We start from the raw sequence: 19,521 nt of genomic DNA, 5'->3' as shown, positions 1-19,521 counted from the left end.
GCTCCTGGGGATTCGGCCTTCCCACCAGAGCACCCTCAGATATTGAGCTGTGGAATTTCTGACTCTTCTCTCCCCTGTTTATGGAGTTTAACAGTATTAAAACCCTCTCCTTTCTCCCTTTCTTCTTCAGTCACTTATGGGTGTTTCCACTCTTTCTCTCCAGCTACTTTTGGGGGGAGTGCTTTTTCTGTACTCTCCCCCATTTTTCTGTCCTCTCTCCACAAATACAGCTCCGTACCCTCCAGGGCTTCTCTGTCCCCCATTTCACCTCTTTGCGCCGTGTCCCTGCTGAGTTCTGTGGCTCAAGTTATGCGGAGTGTTGTGTTAATCCTCAGATCAATTTCCTAAGTGTGAAAAATGGTTTGGTGCTGATCTAGCTGTGTTTCAGGGACCAGACAAGCTGAAAACGTCTATGCTGCTCCGCCATCTTGAAAAACTGGGTCCCTAAAATTTTCTATGTTGAACAGGCCTGTCATCTGAAAAATAGGGGCAGTTTTATTTCCCTTCAAATCTTTGTGTTTTTTATCTCTTTGTCTTGCCTCATTTCACGGATGGGCTTCCAGTACGCAGCTGAATAAGAACCATCAGAGGCCCCCACTCTGCTCCTGCTGTTGGAGGATAGAGTTCATTCTTTCCAAACTGAATATATTAGCTGTAGGATTTCCGTGGATGCCTTTATCAGGCTAGGGCAGTTCCCTCCTATTCCTAGTTTGTTGAGAGGTTGGTTTGTTTAATCAGAAATGGATGTTAGATTTTGTCAAATGTTTTTCCCAAATCTATGCAGATGGTCGTCTTGTGGATATCGTGAATCACACTCATCGATATTCAGATGTTAAACCAGCATTGTGCTTTGTCATTTTGTATTTCCTTTTCTCTATTATTGGATTCATTTGCCATACTTTTGTTCATAACTTTTACAGCTAAGTCTGTGAGAGATGCCGGTCTATAGTTTTTTTTCTTATAATGTCTGTGTCAGGTTTGGTTATCAGGGCCATGGTGGCCTCCTAATCAGTGGGTCCTGATTTTCCAGAAATGGTTGTGGAGAATCAGTATTATTCTTCCTTTATTTATTTATTTATTTTTTAATTTTTTTTTTCAACGTTTATTTATTTTTGGGACAGAGAGAGACAGAGCATGAACGGGGGAGGGGCAGAGAGAGAGGGAGACACAGAATCGGAAACAGGCTCCAGGCTCTGAGCCATCAGCCCAGAGCCCGACGCGGGGCTCGAACTCACGGACCGCGAGATCGTGACCTGGCTGAAGTCGGACGCTTAACCGACTGCGCCACCCAGGCGCCCCAGTATTATTCTTCCTTTAAATGCTTAGTAGAATTCACTGGAGTTTTGTTGGGGAGGGAGCTTTTAAACTACAAATCCCATTTCTTCAAAAGATAGAGGGATAATAAGTTATGTCTTTCCTCTTGAGTGAGCACTGCTGGCTTGTGCCTGTGAGGGGGCTGTTCCATGTCACCTAAGTTGTAAGATGTATTGGCATAATGTGGTTATGACTTGTCACGATGCCCCCTTTCTCATTCCTGCTCTGCGCTTGGCCTCATCTCTTTCTTTTCGATCAGTCTGGCCAGAGGTTTAAAAATTGTAGTGATATTCTCAAAGAATCAGCTTTTGGTTTGCTTGATCTTCCCCATAGTTTTTCTTTCTCTGTGTCATCGATTTGTGCGTGTGGGCTCTTACTGTTGTTATTTCCTTTGTTTTGCTTCCTTGGGCTTTGCTTTGCTCTTCTCATTCTGGTTTCTGAAGGTGGGGTGGAGGTCGTCCTGTTGGGACCTTTCTGGTTTTCTAATGTGAGCGCTGGTGCTGACGCTTCCCTTCGGAAGCTGCTGTAGCTGCACCCAACTTTGCTGTACTGTGTTTTCACTTTTGTTGGACTGGAAATTTTTCTAATTTCCTTTCAAATTTCTCCTTCGACCCACAGGTTATTTATTTATTTATTTATTTAATGAACATAATTTATTGTCAAATTGGCTTACATACAACACCCAGTGGTCATCCCAAGTGCCCTCCTCAATGCCCATCACACATTTCCCCTTCTCCCCCACCCACCCCCCATCCACCCTTAGTTTGTTCTCTATATTTAATAGTCTCTTGTGGTTTGCCTCCTCCTTCTCTGTTCATATCTATTTTTTTCCCCTTCCCCTTCCCCCATGGTCTTCTGTTAAGTTTCTCAAGTTCCACACATCAGTGAAAACCTATGATATCTGTCCTTCTCGGACTAACTTATTTCACTTAGCATAATACCCTCCAGTTCCATCCATGTTGCTGCTGGCAGGATTTCATTCTTTCTCATGGCCAAGTAGTATTCCATTGTATGTATAAACCACATCTTCTTTATCCATTCATCAGTTGATGGACACTTAGGCTCTTTCCGTATTTGGCTATTGTTGAAAGCGTTGTTATAAACATTGGGGTACATGTGTCCCTAGGCATCAGCGCTCCTGTATCCCTCGGGTAGATTCCTAGCAGTGTTATTGCTGGGTCATAAGGTAGTTCTAGTTTTAATTTTTTGAGAAAGCTCCACTCTGTTTCCCAGAGCAGTTGCACCAGTTTGCATTCCCATCAGCAGGGCAAGAGGGTTTCCGCCTCTCCACATCCTCGCCAGCATCTGTTGTTTCCTGGTTTGTCCATTTTAGCCACTTCGATTGGTGTGAGGTGGTATCTCAGTGTGGCTTTGATTATTTATTTCCCTGATGATGAGTGACGTTGAGCATCTTTTCATGTGTCTGTTGGCCATCTGGATGTCTTCTTTGGAAAAGTGTCTATTCGTGTCTTCAGCCCATTTCCTCACTGGATTATTTATTTTTTGGGTGTTGAGTTTGGTAAGTTCTTTATAGATTTTGGATACTAGCCCTTTATCTGATATGTCATTTGCAAATATCTTCTCCTATTCCATCGGTTGCCTTTTAGTTTTGCTGGTTGTTTCCTTCTCTGTGCAGAAGGTTTTTATCTTGATGAGGTCAATTGTTCATTTTTGCTTTGGTTTCCCTTGCCTTTGGAGATCTGTCGAGTAAGAAATTGCTGTGGCTGAGGTCAAAGAGGTTGTTGTCTGCTTTCTCCTCTAAGGTTTTTTTTTTTTAAAGTTTATTTATTTTTGAGACAGAGAGAGACAGAGCATGAACAGGGGAGGGGCAGAGAGAGAGGGAGACACAGAATCGGAAGCAGGCTCCAGGCTCTGAGCCATCAGCCCAGAGCCCGACACGGGGCTCGAACTCACGAACTGTGAGATCGTGACCTGAGCTGAAGTCGGACACTCAACCGACTGAGCCACCCAGGCACCCCTCCTCTAAGGTTTTGATGGTTTCCTGTCTTAGGTTTAGGTCTTTCATCCGTTTTGAGTTTATTTTTGTGTCTGGTGTAAGAAGGTGGTCTAGTCTCATTCCTCTGCACTTTGCTGTCCAGTTCTCCCAGCAACCCCATAGATTAGTTAGAAATGTGTTGCCCAGTTTCTAAATATTTGAGGGAGCTTACAAATATTTTTCTGTTCTCAGGATCTAATTGAATCCCACTGTTGTGTAAAGAAACCATTCGTATGGTTTCAATCCTTGTAAATGCATTGAGCTGTGTCTCACGGCCCACAGCACAGGTCATTTTGGCAAATGCTCTGTGCATACTCCGAAAGGTGTGTACCCCCAGCAGGACATCAACCAGGCCATGCTGGGTGGTCGTGCTTCTCACTTCCCCTCTGTCCTTAGGATTGTGTCCACTTCTGCCCTGGGACGTTGAGAAAGGAGTGTTGAAACCTCTGTAATCCCAATCTTCGTCTGCTCTCTTCAGTTTTCTGCCAGGCTACTGTACTTCCTGTGTTTGAAGTTCAATTGTTAGGGGCATAAACACTTAGGGTTGCTCTGTCCCCTACATAACCCATCAAGGTTATGTAGTGTCCCCATTCCTTGCTGGTTATATTCTCCACTCCAAAACCCACTTTGATATCAATATGGCCACTCTTGCTTTCTTTTAATCAGCGTTAACATTGGTGCCTTTCTCTTTGACTTCAGCCTGTTCGTGTCTATATACGTATAGTGGGCTCCTTGAGGACAGCACATACGTGGCTCTGTCTCTGTTCCTCACTGAGAGTTTTGACCACAGAGTGGGGTTCAGGTGCAGGTGGCTTTGAGTCTCTTCTCCCATTGTCTCTCCTTGACCCCATGCTTTTTCCCTCTCCCCCTTCCTCTGCCTTCTCTTTGACGAACAGATTACTTTTTTCTGATTCCATTTTATCTCCTTGTTCTCTCTCTCTCTCTCTCTCTGCAGTTGCTTTAGTGTTCATAGTGCACATCTTTAATTTATTACAGTCTGTGTTCAAGAACTGTGCCGTTTCACATGCAGGCAATAAACTCACAACGGTGCACTTCCTTCTCCCGTCTGGGGCTGTGAGTGCTACCACTGTCACGCAATTTACTTCAACATTTGCTAAAGATCTCTTAATATATTGTTACTACTCGTGCTCTAAGCAGCCAATTATCTTCTAAAGTCATTTAAAAATAAGACAGGGGCACCTGGGTGGCTCAGTCGGTTGAGTGTCCAATTTCAGCTGAGGCCATGATCTCACCATTCATGGGTTCGAGCCCCACATCAGGCTCTGTGCTGACAGCTCAGAGCCTGGAACCTGCTGCGGATTCTGTGTCTTCCTCGATCTCTGCGCCTCCGCCACTCATGCTCTGTGTCTTTCTCAAAAATAATAAACATTAATAATAGTAATAATAATAATGATAAAGTCATTTAAAAATAAGACGAGTACCTTCTTTTTCCCATTTCTGGTGTTCTCCATTCCTCCGTGTGGATGTGTGTGGGCGCCGCATAATTTCCCTCTGCCTGCGGGACCCCCCCCTCCACTGCCCTGCAGGAGGGCTCTGCAGCCGCCCCTCTGGCATTTCCAGGTGGGCGATGCTGCCCTGTCTGCTTTGGGTTTTCTGTCTTCTTCGCTTGAGGGCTGGTCACCCTGGCCGTTGCGTGCAGTCTGCCGGGCCCTCGGCGTTTCCTCTTTGTCGCTGCCACGGCACCTGCACAGGGGATGCTTTGGCCTAGTTTTCTTCATATTTCTTGTGCTTGGGGTTCATTGAGTTTCTGGGTTCCACGGGTGTACAGTTTTTAACGAATTCGGAAAAATTTGGCCATTGTTTCTTTGAAAACCTTTTTCTCTTCCTTGCCTCTCCTGGGACTCCAGCGACACACAGGCCCCCACTGTGCTGTCCCTTTTCATTCTTTGTGTCCTGGGACCCTCTTCCTCATGCTTAGTCTTCAAGTCCGCTGATCTTTGCCCCGCAGACCCAAGTGGGCTGTTAACCCCACCCGGCTATTTTTCCGTCTTTAGGAGCTCCGTTTGTGTTTTCTCTGTTTCCCGAGGCTCCCCGACACAGCCGTGCCCTCCTCTGTCTGCTTGAATATGGGAAATACAGTGTCTCTTTTCATGTGCTTGCCCATGGACATGACCAGCGGTGGCGCTCGTGGCTCTAAGGACTGTCTTCTCCCCACCACGGGTCACCTATCCCTCCTTTCTGGCATGCCTGCTGGGGTTTTCAATTGAGTGTCAGGTACTTAATTAGATGAAATTTACATTGTAAGATGCTGGCTTATTTTCTCTTTTAAATAATGTTGGGTTCTGTCTCAGGATGCAATCTAGTTAGTGGAGACGATTGGACCCTTTCAAAACTTGCTCTTATGCTCGGTCAGGTGGAACTCAGTGTGATCTGTGATCACTCAGTGTGATCTAGGCTCAAGCAGGCCCCACAATTAGGGCAGTTTCCTTCTGAGCACTCTGTCCGGTGGCCCCAACTTCCAAGGTCTCTGCTCCCCACTCACGCAGGTGACCCCCAGGGCCTGTGTGACTCTGGGGACTGGTTTGCCTGCCCCCTCTCAGTGACTTCTTCTGCCTCTTCTTAAGTTCCTCAAATGTGTGCATGGAACCCTCTGCCCACCTCCTAGCTCTCTCCTGGGCAGTTCTTCATCCGGGCTCTGCCCTGGAAATTCCAGCTGCCTCGGCTTCCCCGCCTCTCCACTTGTTTCCTCCATCAGGGAGACCGGGGGGCTCTCTTTGGTTCTAGTGCTGCGGCCTGCAGCCCCTCCCTTCACCGGAGTCCCTTTCCTCCAGAATCACCGTGTCTGTCTGCCTGTCACACCATGTCCGAAAAGCAGTGCTTTGTTTACACTCCGTGTTTCAGTCGTTTAAGGCGGGGCCATAAACCCGTTCTTATCAATTCATCACGGCCTCGTGCTGAAGCCAGTGACATGCTCTGGTTTTGACCCATGTGTTTATTCTCTACTCCGTTAGAGTGTGAGCCTCGTGAGGATGAGAATATTTATGGGACATGGGGCCTCTCGGAGACTATTGGCAAATAGGGGGACCAAACACCCAATCTGCCCAGAGAGGTGGCCTGCTTGGATCCAGAGGTACTCCATCTCCTTCAAATGAAGAAAGAAAAAAAAAAAAACTTTTATGGTCAAAAAAACCGTGTGTGTGTGTGTGTGTGTGTGTGTGTTTCACATTAGAAAAAAATGGAAAAGGGCGCCTGGGTGGCTCAGTCGGTTATGCCTGTGCCTCTTGATTTCGGCTCAGTTTCATGAGGTTGAGCCCCGTGTTGGGCTCTGCACTGACACCGTGGAGTCTACTTGGGATTCTCTGTCTCCTTCTCTCTCTGCACCTCCCCTGCTCGTGCTCTGTCTCTCTCTATCTCAAAATAAATAAACACGAAAACAAAACAAAACAAAAATTAAAGAAAAAAATGAAAAGTTTAGGGCCCATGAAAATCCTAAATTTTGCCCCAAACAGAAGAAAACTAAATGTTGAGAAGTTGTATATTTAAAAAAAAAAAAAAACCACAATTATTTAATACTGATATTATTATGGTGGGAGGGGTCCGTGAAATAATGGGATCCTTTCAAGGCTTGATTTTTCACTTTTCGAGATGGGACCAGGTGTGGGGACGGAAGCCCAGAAATGCTAGGTAAAACGCAGAAGTCACTCAACAGGGAAGGCAGGGCCAGGTGGGGACGCAGGCAGACTGAATAGGGAGCCGGGTCCAGGGGTCACTGCGCTCCTGGGGGTGGGGGGCGGTTGTTCCACGCAGCAGCTCGGTTGAACTGGGCTCAAGGAATGAGGGGCCCGGTGATGGCGGGGGTGAGCAGGCGAAGACAAGCTGCCAGAAGCAGGGAGAAACCCAAGATTTGGGTGGGTGACAGCGGCCAGATCCCATGGAGGTAGTCCCTGAGCGGTGCGCGTGCATCTGAGGGGATCGCGTGGATGTCACTGGGGGGCAGCATACATATCTGGGCGTGGCTGGCTCTCCGCGATGCCAGGGCTGGGTGGGGTTCGAGTCCACGGGGAAAGAGGAACCCGGAGGCGGCGGGAGGGACGAAGCTGGACAGGACCTTGGACGGAGCCTGAGCCGAGAGGCGGCGGGCCTGGGGCGGAGTCGGGACTGGGCGGGGCTGAGGGCGGGAGCGAGGCGGGGCTAAGGCGGGGGCAGGAAAGGGGATAGGCGGAGCCTGGGCGGACCTAGGGCGCGGGGGAGGGGAGATGGGCGGAGCCTGGGCGGGGCCTAGATGAAATAGAGTTGGGGGCGGAGTCGGGAGGTTCCAAAGCCGGCCGGGAGCGGACCGGGGCGGGGCTGGGGCCTGTCCGAAGCCGGCCGGGGGCGGACCGGGGCGGGGCCCAGGGTCGGGGCGGGTCCAAAGCCGGCCGGGGGCGGACCGGGGCGGGGCTGGGGCCGGTCCAAAGCAGGCCGGGGGCGGGCTGGGGCGGCGCCTCCTGCGGGGATGTCAGGCCTGGCTGGCAGTTTCTGGAGGCCGCAGAGGGGCATTCCGGCGTGGTCACTGCGGGGCGCCCGTCCGGTCGCGCCTTCAGACCCAGGGAAGAGCTGGCGAGCGGCCGCGGGTGAGTCCTGGGCGCAGCGGAGGCTCAGCGTGCTGAAGGTCACGGTTTAGGTTATCCCGAAACCTCCCCCACTCTGCTTGGGACCGCAGTCTTCGGGGCGGGGCTCGCGGGCAAGGGGCGGGAAGCGGAGCAGCCAGGCCAGTCCTCCCACCGCCGCACCCTGAGGGTGACTCTTGGGAACTGGGTTGACGGGTTGGTTTGCTGTTCTCCGGAGGGGCGGAGGCTTGGCCCCCTGGGACGGGACGCTGGGCCCCGAGAATCCCCGCAGGGGGAGGGGAGGGAAGTCGTAGTCCAGACTCCCCCGACCCCCCCAGCCAGAGGTTGGACGTGTCCATCCCGAGCACCATGTAGGGACCCGGAAGTTCCTCCTGCTCTCCTGCCCGCGTGGACGCCCCAAGCGCATTTCCCCACAGACTGATCAGAGCCTGTTCCTGCCAGGAGCTCCCGCCGGGCCAGGACTCAGACCTGAAGCCCAAGTAAGACTGGGCTCCGGAGGTCTTCCCGGGAGAGCGGCCCCCGCCTCGGCCCTGAAAGTAGCGGAAGTGGGGGACCCACGCAAGGACACCCCAGGGGCAAAGCAGAGGGGAAGCAGTGAGGAGAGGCCCACCCTGGGGCCTAGTGGTGCCCTGGCCGCTCACCTGTACTCAGGGCCCTCGGTGAGGAGGAACTGTGTGGCAGGCTCCGTGGGGCCCCCGCATGAACCCTCCTCCCCACACCACCCCTTCAGCCTGCACGACAGATCTGTTTGTAGACACCAGTCTCTCCACTTGGATTGTCCCCCCCCCCCGCCCCCCGCCTCCTTCTCTTTTTGTGTCCCCTTCTTCAGGAAACCTTCCCACCAGCACCCCTGCCCGGGTCCCCTTGGGTGACCACCCTCTTTTGTCCTCCTCTGTGCAGGGCCGCGGTGCCTCCAGTAAACCAGGAGCCGGGGAGGGCAGGGGGCTGTCTGACCCGCTCTGTGCCCCGCCCCTGACCCAGCCTGAGTTGAAATCAAGGACCAGCTTCCATTCAACTCCCCACTGCCACTCTGTCCTCTCGCCTCCATCCATGGCGCCCCTGCTCACCCTGTTCCTCGTGGCCCTGGTGGGCCTCCCTCTGGGTAAGATGGAGAAGAGACAGATGGACAGACCCTTGTTGGGGGCAGGCCGGCTGGGAGTGGGGAGGGAGGCCAGGCTTCCTAAAAACCACCTCTGCCTCCAGCTGTGCGGGGGGGAGGGGATGGGACCTGGGGCCTGCCGGGCTGGAGGAGGGGCCTCCCCCCATTGTGCGACCCCCATCCAGCTCCCACCCCATCCCCCGGCCCCCAGCCCAGGCTCTGGACTGCCACGTGTGTGCCTACAACGGCGAGAACTGCTTCAATCCCATGCGATGCCCGGCCATGGTCACCTACTGCATGACCACACGCACTTGTGAGTCACTGGGGTGCCCCCGGGGAGCAGGAGGGGGTGTTCTGCCTGCCCCTAGGAGCGGCGGGGCCGGGGGGGGGGACTGAGGAGGGAGGCCCCACCTGCCCTGGGGTTCTTTCTGGGAGCACCTGGCTGAGGGAGAGCCTGCCCTAAAGGCCCTGCATGTCAGAGTCGGGCCAACGTGGGGTCCTAGCCCAGCTCCCCCGTGCAGACTACACGCCGACCAGGATGAAGGTGAGCAAGTCGTGTGTGCCCAGCTGCTTCGAGACGGTGTACGACGGTTACTCCAAACATGCCTCCACCACATCTTGCTGCCAGTATGACCTCTGCAACAGCGCTGGCCTCGCCGTGCCGGGGGCCCTGGCCCTGGCCCCCATCCTCCTGGCTACTGTCTGGGGTCTGCTCTAAATCCCTGCCCCCCACCAAGACCCACTCAAGGACGGAGTTCTGAGAGGCACAGCCCTACCTTTTCACCCTGCGTCCCCCACCCACCTGGTGCCCTCCCCCCAGCCACACCCGGGACCGTCAGCTTCAGGACTCGGGGGCTCGCGGCCTGGGGCCTCCTCCCAGACCAGGACTTTCATTCTCAAAAGGTTGATGTGGGACCAGCTCTCCCAAAGTTGTCTGGCCTTGGTGGGAGAGCTCGCCCCTCCTCTGCCCAAGGAGGGGGGGTGTCTGGCAAAATGTGCTGCTCAGTTGGGGTTCTCAGTTGGCTGAGGAACACTGATTTGAGGGGAGACTTGGCCCACCTTCCTGGCAGCTGCCGCAGTCTGCTCAGTAAGGGTGCGGAGGGGTGGGGGACAGTAGGGACCCAGGATGGGTGGGGGCACCCTAGGAAGAAGGGCTTTCTGGAGGCGCACGAGGGCTGTCTCTGTGGGCATGTGAGGAAGGCCTTTGTCCCTGTCAGCCGCCCCAGGGAGTAGTGCAGGGAAGTCCTGTGTCTCCAGGCGGCCCTGGGCAGGGGAGGGGGCGGGCCGTCCTGAAGAGAGCCCTGAGGCCCCCAGCCCCGGAAGCCTGGTGAGAGGTTCTTCCCGTTCTTGCCAGGCCAAACCCTTGACCTGCCGCATGCCCCACCCTGGCCTGACACTGCAGGCACTTGGCAGGGCAGGCAGGCTATATTTGGTGGAGCCTGAGAGCTGACCGGGGGCTATATTTGGCAAGGAGAAGGTGGGGCCAAACAGCTTGGCCTTTCAGCCCTCGCCTGCCCCTTCAGGGAGTGGGTTGAGCAGCAGCACGCATCCCGGTTGGCCTGGGGTGGAGGGGTGAGTGGGGCGGGGCGGGGGGGGGGGGCGGGGCGTGTTCCTAAGAAGAGAAAGAGGAGGTCGGGGACAGAGGCTGGAGGAGGCAGGGTCTGAGATTCAGACGACCAGGCTCCCTCCAGAATCCCGGAAGTCCCTCTGCACCTTCCAATCCAAAGCACCACTGTCCACACCCACTCGTGGCTGGTCCCCACCTGCTCTGGCCTGCGGGCCTGGCTGAATGAGAGCCGGTGAGCCGGCCCCGGCCCAGAGGCTGAGCCCACCAGCCTGAGGGTCTCCATGGGACCCTTCACCCTCTGACTACCCAAGGGGAGAAAGAGAAGTCCTCCCCGGGCTAAAGAGCTCCCTCCTTGATTTGGGGAATGGTCTCCAGGTGCCCCCAACCCAGTGGGGTATTGGGGACTCTCGGGGGCCCAAGAATTGGCATTATTAAAGGGTACCCAGCCTAGGTGAACCCCATCTCTGGCCTGGTTTAGGAAACAAGAGTCACCCAGCAACAACAATCCTGGAAAGGGTGGCCCAGGAAACACTGGCCCTCCTTCCAGTGAAGTCAGACTGGACATGCGACATTGTGGCCCAGGTCACACGGGGCCTGAGCGTCCTTACCTAACGAGTGTCCCCAGCTCAGCATCTCTGGAGGGGCCCAGGAGTCCCTTCAAAGCTGGCTGGGCCCAAGTTGGCAGCATTACAACAAATGCCTGTGTGGTGGGACAGTCCCCGGGACTCAGAAGCCCTTGCCCCGAAGCATGGCCCTGATGGGGGAGCCTGTGCTAGAGATTCAACCTGGAGAGCTCCAAGCTGTGATTCCAGATCTCAAGGGATCAGGATACCTTAGGAGAGCCTGGGCCAGCCTGGGTAGGGGTCCTCAGGCCGACCTGGTTGGACCTCCCAGAAGGTCTGGGAAGATGGGTCTCATCCTGGGCCAAGAGGCAGGAAGGGGCTGTACCCCAAGGAGTGTGAGGTCAAGAGCTCAGCCCCCACAGGAGACTTGGGTGTCTCCTCCCCCCGAGGACCGATCCTGTGTGAGCCCTTCCCTGGGGAGGCTGGGAGCAAGCCAGACCGCCGCCCTGAGCTCCCACAGATCCAACGAACCCCCGGGAGTGGTCAGCCTCCTGGAAGTGACAGCACTGCCCCCACAGAGCTGGCTGGAGGGCCAGCACAGGCCTCTGGATGTGGAAGGGGTGGACATGGGCCTCCAGCCCTAGCCAGCCTTGACCTCCTCACTCAGTGGGAGAGGCTTGGGAGCCGTCGTTAAATCGCTTGTGTAAGACCTTCGTCCTGGGCCAGCTGGCATCGTAGGCCAGAGCTGGGAGGGGCACGGGATCAGTCCTCCCTCCTCCATCACAAGGGGGATGAAGTTAGAGCCTCGCGTGTCCCCCTGTGGGCTCCGGGGTCACTGAGAGCAGGGATCCAGCGAGCTGGGCTTGCCATGGTATGGGGGTGCCCACACCTGCCCTCTGCACCCCTCTGCCCATGCTCCGCCGCGACCTGGTCCAAGGCCAACACCCACAACATCGCACCAGGTCCCCCAGGACCATGCCACCCCCTCCACCGCCACAGACAGGGCTCTGCCTGGCCCGGATGTCTCTGAAACCCAGCACAGAGCCCCCGGAAAGCCCTCAACCAATACTGGGCCAGGCCCCCAGTGGGAAATGCCAGTGGGGATGTCGCCGACGAGGATGGTAACCCACATCTGTCTGGTTTCCCTGTGGTCGTGGCTCTGAGCGCTCCACGACCACCCTGCAAGGTGGAAGCCATTATCGTGCCCCCTTTGCAGGTGAGGAAACTGAGGCACGGAGCAATGATGTGGCGGCCCGCCCGGCAGGCTGGCTGGCCACCTCGCCCGACCCCCACAGGCCCGCCCCACTGTGCACTGTCTTCTCCCAGCAGCTAGGAGCTTGAGAGGGCGAAGCCCAGGAGGTGGGTTTGTAAACGGAAAACAGTCTTAGCCTGTGAAGTCATTACAAGAGTTTAGGGTCAGGAAAGCTTCGCAGGAGAAAAGTGGAACCAGAGATCTGAGAAGCCGTGAGGACCAGCGGCAGGGCGACCGGCCCGCCATCTGTGTCCCGGGCCGTGGGCTGGCGTCGCCGACGGGGGAGAGCGCAGGGGCGCCAACGTGACTCCAGGATCCTTCCGACAGAATCCAGCACCCCCTGGGTGTGAATAGATGCTCGGGCTCCTCAGAGGTCTTTGTGGCGTCTCAAAGCGGCCTGGGGGTCCCTCGTGCTGGCTGTGCGGTGCCCCCTCCTGTGGCTGTTTTGTGCCTTGTCCTGGGGCACAGCTGAGAAGCTGGGGCTGTGGGCGCTCACCTAGAGACACCGGCCCTGCGCGGAGAGAAGGCGTCAGGAAGGTGTGCGTCCAGGGCTGAGGTGCCCTGCTGGGCGGGGGGCAGGGGGCGGCACCAACCGCGTCGTCATCCCCTTTACAGCGGCTGGTTTGTTCCGTGAGCATGTATGTTGTTCTTCTAAACCTCTGGAAAGGGTACAAAGAAAGGGAGAGGCCTCTTTCTGCCGCGTGCCCTCTCAGTGCGTTTTGTTAGCTCCCACCACTGAACTTGCCGGGAGTTCCCCGTTCACATCTCTGAGCCTCCGTTGTCTCACTGATAAAATGGGAACGACCGTCCCCGCCGAGCTGAGGCCTCGTGGGGGTTAACGAGGCTGTGGGTGTAAGTGACCAGCACACAGGAGGCCTCAGACGGACAGACGGATGGATTGACGGGTGGCGTCCCTTCCCTTCGTCACACTTCCCAGGCCGTGTCCCTGTCAGACGCTAATGCTAACTCCTAGCCCTGACCTTGACCTTGACCCTGACCCTGACCGACACAAGCATCCGCCTTCACCCCAGAGCTCCCTCCTCTGCTTACACTCTGCACCCGAGGGGTCCGCTCCGTATCTCACGGAGTGAGTGAATAAATGGATGAATAAATGTGTCTGCCCTGCTCTCTGTCCTCACCAGCCACCTTGGTCTGAGCTAGGTCCACCTTTTGGGTCTGGCATGGCTGGTCACGCCGGCTCTGTCTGTCCCAGACTCCTGTTCACCTTGGCTCATCCAGTCGACGTCGGAGCCCGGACGGACGCAGGCAAGGGGACGACCCGCGGGAGGGGACCACGCAGGACGGGAAGGAGGCGGGCCCAGCAACTCACCCAGCCCACCCTTTGAGAGGGGCCCCTAGAGAACGCTGGTGGGGGGAGGCGGGACCCCAGGAACCCACCTAGCACCCCAGTCTCCTGGCTCCTTCTCCATCCCTCCAGCCCCCAGCCCTAAGGAGCCCACCAGCTAGAGGGGTGGACAGAAGCCACCCGGGAACCAGAGCAGACGCACGGGGATCCCCGGACGGTGGGGCCGGCTCCCCACGGACAGCCACCTGCACTGCCCCCGTGGTGCCCCAGCCCCGACAGCTCTTAGCAGAGCGGTGTGGCTCGTGGGTCACCCTGGCATGTCTGGCTGCTGTCGGGTGTCACCCGTCACGGGACCCTTTCAAATACCTTTCTGCTCTCCCCCCACCGCGGGGGAAAACAGCCGCAGGTCTTGGGCCCTGCGGCGTGACCACGGCAGCGAACGCGAGCCCTCAGCACTCTGGCCAGGCGGGCGGCTCCCAGCTGCCACTCGTGGGCAGAGGCCCACCGGACAGGCGGCCGGCTGAGGAGGCACATGCTCCGGCCCTTCGGAGGGAAGCTGGTCACCTGACACCCCGGGGGCAGCGCTGGCCAGGGCTCTGGCCGGGCCGGCCTCGGCTTCCTCGGCGTGTCTAGGGGGAGGGGTGACCCTCCCGCGGGACACGAGAGGCCGCGTGCTGCCTGTGCCTCCTTGCCGGGTGGGCTGGCGCGATCCCCGCCCTACGACCGGGATTATCCTACCTGCTGGACAGGGAAGGGTTGATGCGGTAAACTGGGCTCGCCCTCCAGCCTGGGGGCCGGGTGGCCCAGCGCCGCGTGGGCCCCAGCCTGGCTCCGTGGCTGAGTCAGCTGGCAGGCGAGTCAGACGGCGGAGCCCGGCTGGTGCAGGGTGGGAGCGGCAGGTATAAGATGCCAGCCTGGCTGCCCGGGGCACCAGCCTCTCTCGGGGACACCATGCGGCTGCTCCTCGGGCTCCTGCTGGCTGCCGCCCTGAGCCTGGAGCTCGGTGAGTCCCGGGTGCCACCTCCACCCCCCACCCTTGCTCTAAGCCGGTCCCCCAGCCTCAGCCACCACCGAGCCCCGGGATGTGGCTTCCTACCTCAGAGGACCCCGGTTCCTGCCCCCTTGACCCCCTTTTCTGGGGCACCGGCCCCGCCTCACCAGCCAGCTCCTACCCTCTGCCCGTGGGCAGCACCCGGTAGTTCCCCCGGCCCCTTCCGGGACCCACAGGCCCGTCAGCCGAGCCCCGAGCGCTGTCCTTGTGCCCTGTAAGAACCGCCCGCCTCTCTGTGCCCTGCCCCAGCTCGACACCCCGCCCCCGCCGGCCCCCCCCCGGGGCCCCCCCCCCAACCCGGCGGCCCCCCCCCCCCCCCCCCCCGCACTGAGTCTGACGACGGCCCTCTTCCCTGGCCGGCACTGTCTCCTGGGCCCACCCTCTCCGGGCCCCCTCCTAAGTCCCTCCTGCTGGGACCCCGGCCTCCGCTCCCTCGCTCTGGCTTCCATCTGGGTCCAGTCACCTCACTCGGGCCATTTCTGCACTCGGCTGGGCCCACCTCCGCCATCGCTGGCCCCGGCTGGTCGGCTCCAGGCCCTTCGGGCCGGATGCCTGCCTCAGGGCTCCTTGGGGACATCTCCCTCAAATGGGGCTGCGCACACCCGGCCTCATCATCTTTCCTCCCGGCCGAGGTGGATGGCATCTCCGCTCACCCACCCAGATGCCCGAACGAACCCAGCTGGGCCCCTGACCCAACCCCGACCGGCCCCCGGCCCCCGGCCCTCACCTGGCCAGGCCTCTGTTTCCACATCTGGGCTGGCACCCTCCTCGCGGCCATGGCCTTAAATGAGATGGACAGAGGGAGTGTCCGGACAGCCCCTGGCGTGGGCACAGGGCTCCACCCACCACCCTCTGGGGTCTGCCAGTGTCTCTACCTGCTGGGACCCTCCCGACCATGCCCAGGCCCTGTGCAGGCCCTCTGTCCGGCGGGGAACGTATGTGAGGCTTGGGGCCCGGGTCTCATCAATGGCCCCTAAGAACTGCTCCTGGGTCACCAGTGCCGACGGACAGGGGTTTGGGGACCTGAGCTCCACATGGGGAAAGTCTTTGTCACCGCCGGGACTAGGTCACGGCGGGGGGGGGGGGGGGGGGTCCGGTGGCATCTGGGAGGGGCCACCCACAGGCCCCTCCTCCCTCCCCTGGCTTAGCCCAGGTCCAGTGGATCACAGGAGCCCCACAGGCCACATCATCGTCGGCGCCCTCTCCCTGCTACCCCTGGGAAGCGCACTCCCCCCAGTCCGCACACCAGTCCCGGTTTAGAGCCAACAGGGGCAGGGTGGGAGGTGTCCTGCCTGCTGCACCGATCGGGAGACGACACGAGCCCCCGGAAGCCTGCACACCTGGCCACCCTTCCCCCTCCCTCCGCCCTCCCTTCCCCCTTCCTTCCTTCCCTCCTTCCTTCCTCCCTTCCTTTCCTTTTTCCTTCTTTCCCTCCCTCCACAAACTTCTCCTCAGTCCCACTAGGTACAGAGGAGGGGTGCTATGTGAGGGATGCTCTGGGTCAGAAGAGTGGGCGAAATGCCCGCTCGTGTCCGTCACATCGGAGGCAGCGGGGATGGGGAGCCAGCCCTGAGTGAGACCACATGGGGGCAGGGACCCCATCACCAGGCTGGGGCAGGGGCATCAGCAGATCGTGGTGGGCATGTCAGACGAGGAGCCATCAACTCTGCCCGGAACCGCAGGAGACCTCCCTAGCGGAGTGGCATATGAGCTGGGCCTGTTTTGCCGGAGAGCAGAAGGCACAGCATGGGCAGCGCAGGGAGGCATCTGGGGGTGGGGGGTGAGCAGAGGAGAGCGGGAGGCAGGAGCTGCTTCTCTCTCGCTGACGCCCTGGAGACCCAGACTGCCCGGGTCGGCCGGTGACACTCCCCTGTCTGTCCACTAGGTGGCGGCGTATGCAACGTACCACACCGTCCTCAGGCCTGATGTGAGGGTGGCTTCAAGCAGCTTTGCTGGGCTTTGTGACAGGAACCGTCACCTCTCCTGGTCACATGTGGGGTCTCGGATTGCTCTGTGGGGCTGGCGGGCGAGTGTAGGCTGACGGTGGGCGCCCCGCCACGGTGGACACGTCCTGTCTCCACCTCCGGCTCTGTGGCTCTGGGAGGGCGCCGCCCACAGCCCCCGGCGGGGGGGGCGGGAAGGGAGCAGAGGGTGAGGCCGGGAGGGGGCCGGGAGCCCCTGCCCGGGTGTGCGTGCCAGTGCCCGTGCGTATGTGGTTTGGCTCAAGTGTGCCGTGCACCATCAGGGTCAAGGACCCGGGCCTGAAAGTGTGCCGACCCGGGGCAGAGCCAGGGCGATGGGGGGGCGAGGCCGGAAGGGCTGACCAGGGAGTGAGGGGGGCGGTGAGCGTGTTTTCCTGGACTCTGGTGCGAGCGTCCTGGGGCTCCGAGCCTGCACACGGCGAGTGGGGGCAGTGCGCGCCTTGCGGCTCGCCCCGCTGGCCCTGCGTTTGTGCCCAGACGCGCGGGCAGCCAGGGCAGGGCCGGGCGCCGTGGCTCGACCTCCTGCACAGAAGCTCAGGAACCAGAGAAGGGGGGGGGGGGGGGGGGTGGGGGGGGGGGAGGGGGGCAGAAGGACAGACAGCCCGGCAGGGAGAGGGGGCGGGGGGGCCCCACGCAGTGCCCACGTGGGAGGGCAGAGCCGGCAGACATTTATGGAGTGAACTCAGTGTTCCAGAAGAATCCGTGATGGCCTCACAGAACAGAGCCATGCTGGCCTCCCTCCCGCCTCCCTCCGGCCCTTCACTGCCCAGCACACCTGCCACCCTTGGTCCCCACTCCCCACGGAGGCCGGCAAGGCCCCGTGACTTTAGCCACTTGAACTAAGGTGCCGGTGTGCCTAAGGGGGCCTACCCAGGCCGCCCCCCCAAGGTGAAAATGGGCACGGTCGTGTCTTGGGGAGCCCTCACCACCTTCCCTCCATCCCAAACTCCCTCAACTCTCAACTCCTTCAGGGTGCGGCCCTGCTCCGCTCCCCTGGGATGTCACAGAGCAAGCCCAGAGGACCCCATCCTGCCCCCACCCCGGGCCAGCGCTCTCCTGCCTGGGGGACTCAGAAGAGCGGCCTCCAGTCGTAGCACCCATCCAGCCGTGGTCCCAGGCCTGGCCCCTGCTTCCCGTGAAGAGCGCGGTCCCACAGGCTGGAGCCTCGGGACCTTGCCCGGCCCTGGGCTGATGCTTCGTACATGGTGACCTTCCCCCACCCCCCCATCTGGGAGGTCTTGAGGGCTCGGCACCCCAGGATGCAGGGCTAGGGCCCTGAGAATGACGGTGGGGCGCTGGGTAGGAGTAGCGGGTGCTATTAGGCAGGACTTGCCCACACCTGTGTCCCCGTCTGTCCATCCACCTGTCCCTCCGCCCTCGGCTGCAGCCCAAGCCTTGATGTGTCACCAGTGCAAGGACTTCGGAGGGTGCACCCGTGCGTTCAGATGCCCACGGAACTCCAACTACTGCGTCACCATCGCCACCCGTGAGTGGGGCGCGTGTGGGGTGGGCCAGCCGTGGCCCCTTTGCCCAGAAGAGAGCCAGGCTCAGAGGGGGCGGAGCTGGTCCAGGCTCCCAGCAAGTCAGGAGCAGGGCGGGGGGAGCACCCCCTGGTCTCAGCCCCGGAGAGGGCCCGAGGGAGGGGGGCTGCGCTGGTGGCCGGTGGGGCAGGGGGCACGCAGTGCAGAGGCTCAGGGAGCCTTCCGTCCGCCCCAGGGGTCCCCTTAAGCCTCATCGACCTGCCTATGGTGACCAAGTCGTGCCAGACCGGCTGCCCCGACGTCTCTACCCTGGGCCTCGGCCCCCACGTGTCCATTGTCTGCTGCCAGTACAGCCTCTGCAACCATGACTGAGCGCCCCTCCACCCGCAGCCGCTGCCCCTGCTCACAGAGCCGATGTCGCGCCCCGGCCCCCAGGCAGAGCCTGCTCCGCCCGCGGCTGAGATGGGGCCCCCGGGGCCGGGGGGCGCTCCAGGAGCATCCCGGGCCGCGCAGGGGGGTCAGGGGGCCCAAGGGTGGCACTGCGTGGGTCTGAGGAAGGGGGAGGGGCCCTTGGCAGGGGGCGGGGACTTTGGGGGAAGCAGGGGAGAGGATGGAAGGGACAGAGCAGCCGGGTGAGAGGGTGAGGCTGGAATCAGCCCCCACCACAGGTGCACCCGCACACACTAACCCACACCCCCACGTGCACACACACCCATACACACGCACACACACAGACACACACACTGGCGCACTTTTAATCATGGCTCCCACCAGCCTCGGGCCGCAAAGTGGAGCACGGGTCCCCCTACCTCCCCATGGGCTCACCGCCCGGCCCTTTCCTTGTTCTTACCCCGGCCACGTTCTCCCACGTTCTTGAGAAGACGTGGAAAAGCCGGTGCGGTGCGGCGACAGCGTCCTAGCAGAGCGAGCGACCCCACAGGGAGGCACAAGGAGGGCCCTCGGCCCACGGGAGAGGCCCCTACGAGCCCCCAGGCGGGACTGACCGTGGCCACCACGGCGGTCACAGGCCGGAGGTGGGGAAGCTGACCCCGCGGGAGAAAACCACGCTGGCTCCCGGCCTCTGCTCCCCTCCTATCGAGAGGCGGTCCCACTGAACCCGAGCTTTAAATGTCAAAAGAGAGATAGTCAACACGATAGACGGCTCAGCATAGAAAATCAAGACGCGTTCTTCGAGCAGTTACACGTGGTCACAACACGCCCCGCAACTCCATCCCCGGGGCACACACCCGGAGAGATGAACACTCACACGTTCACACCGCGCTCACGGCAGCGTCGTCACAAGAGCCAGACGGGGAAGCCGCGCCCAGCGCCTCAGCGG

General features: G+C 59.3%; 2 protein-coding genes across 4 annotated transcripts; both read left to right on the top strand.

Moving 5' to 3' along the window:
- The first annotated feature begins 7,776 nt into the window (after window positions 1-7,776).
- LYNX1 (Ly6/neurotoxin 1) lies at window positions 7,777-10,027 on the top strand. 3 transcript variants are annotated; one of them, XM_040494582.1, is made up of 4 exons: window positions 7,777-7,884; window positions 8,782-8,983; window positions 9,192-9,293; window positions 9,502-10,027. In XM_040494582.1, exons 2-4 carry the CDS (start codon window positions 8,932-8,934, stop codon window positions 9,696-9,698), a joined length of 351 nt encoding a protein of 116 aa, XP_040350516.1. In that variant the 5' UTR covers window positions 7,777-7,884; window positions 8,782-8,931; the 3' UTR covers window positions 9,699-10,027. The 3 variants fall into 3 exon arrangements, with proteins under 3 accessions (XP_040350516.1, XP_040350515.1, XP_040350517.1); XM_040494581.1 differs by lacking the exon at window positions 7,777-7,884 and adding an exon at window positions 8,323-8,360; XM_040494583.1 differs by lacking the exon at window positions 7,777-7,884 and adding an exon at window positions 8,419-8,540.
- Window positions 10,028-14,504: 4,477 nt separating this feature from the next.
- SLURP2 (secreted LY6/PLAUR domain containing 2) lies at window positions 14,505-18,700 on the top strand. Its single transcript, XM_040494585.1, has 3 exons — window positions 14,505-14,671; window positions 18,089-18,187; window positions 18,418-18,700. The coding sequence occupies exons 1-3, from the start codon at window positions 14,575-14,577 to the stop codon at window positions 18,552-18,554; spliced, it is 333 nt and encodes a 110-aa protein (XP_040350519.1). The 5' UTR covers window positions 14,505-14,574; the 3' UTR covers window positions 18,555-18,700.
- Window positions 18,701-19,521: the final 821 nt, after the last annotated feature.

This window comes from Herpailurus yagouaroundi, unplaced genomic scaffold, assembly GCF_014898765.1.
Source record: "Herpailurus yagouaroundi ecotype Mexico unplaced genomic scaffold, PumYag 186, whole genome shotgun sequence".
In the NCBI taxonomy this organism is placed as follows: domain Eukaryota; kingdom Metazoa; phylum Chordata; class Mammalia; order Carnivora; family Felidae; genus Herpailurus; species Herpailurus yagouaroundi.
The sequence above is the reverse complement of the archived record's forward strand: the minus strand, read 5'-3'. Positions and strand labels throughout refer to the sequence as shown.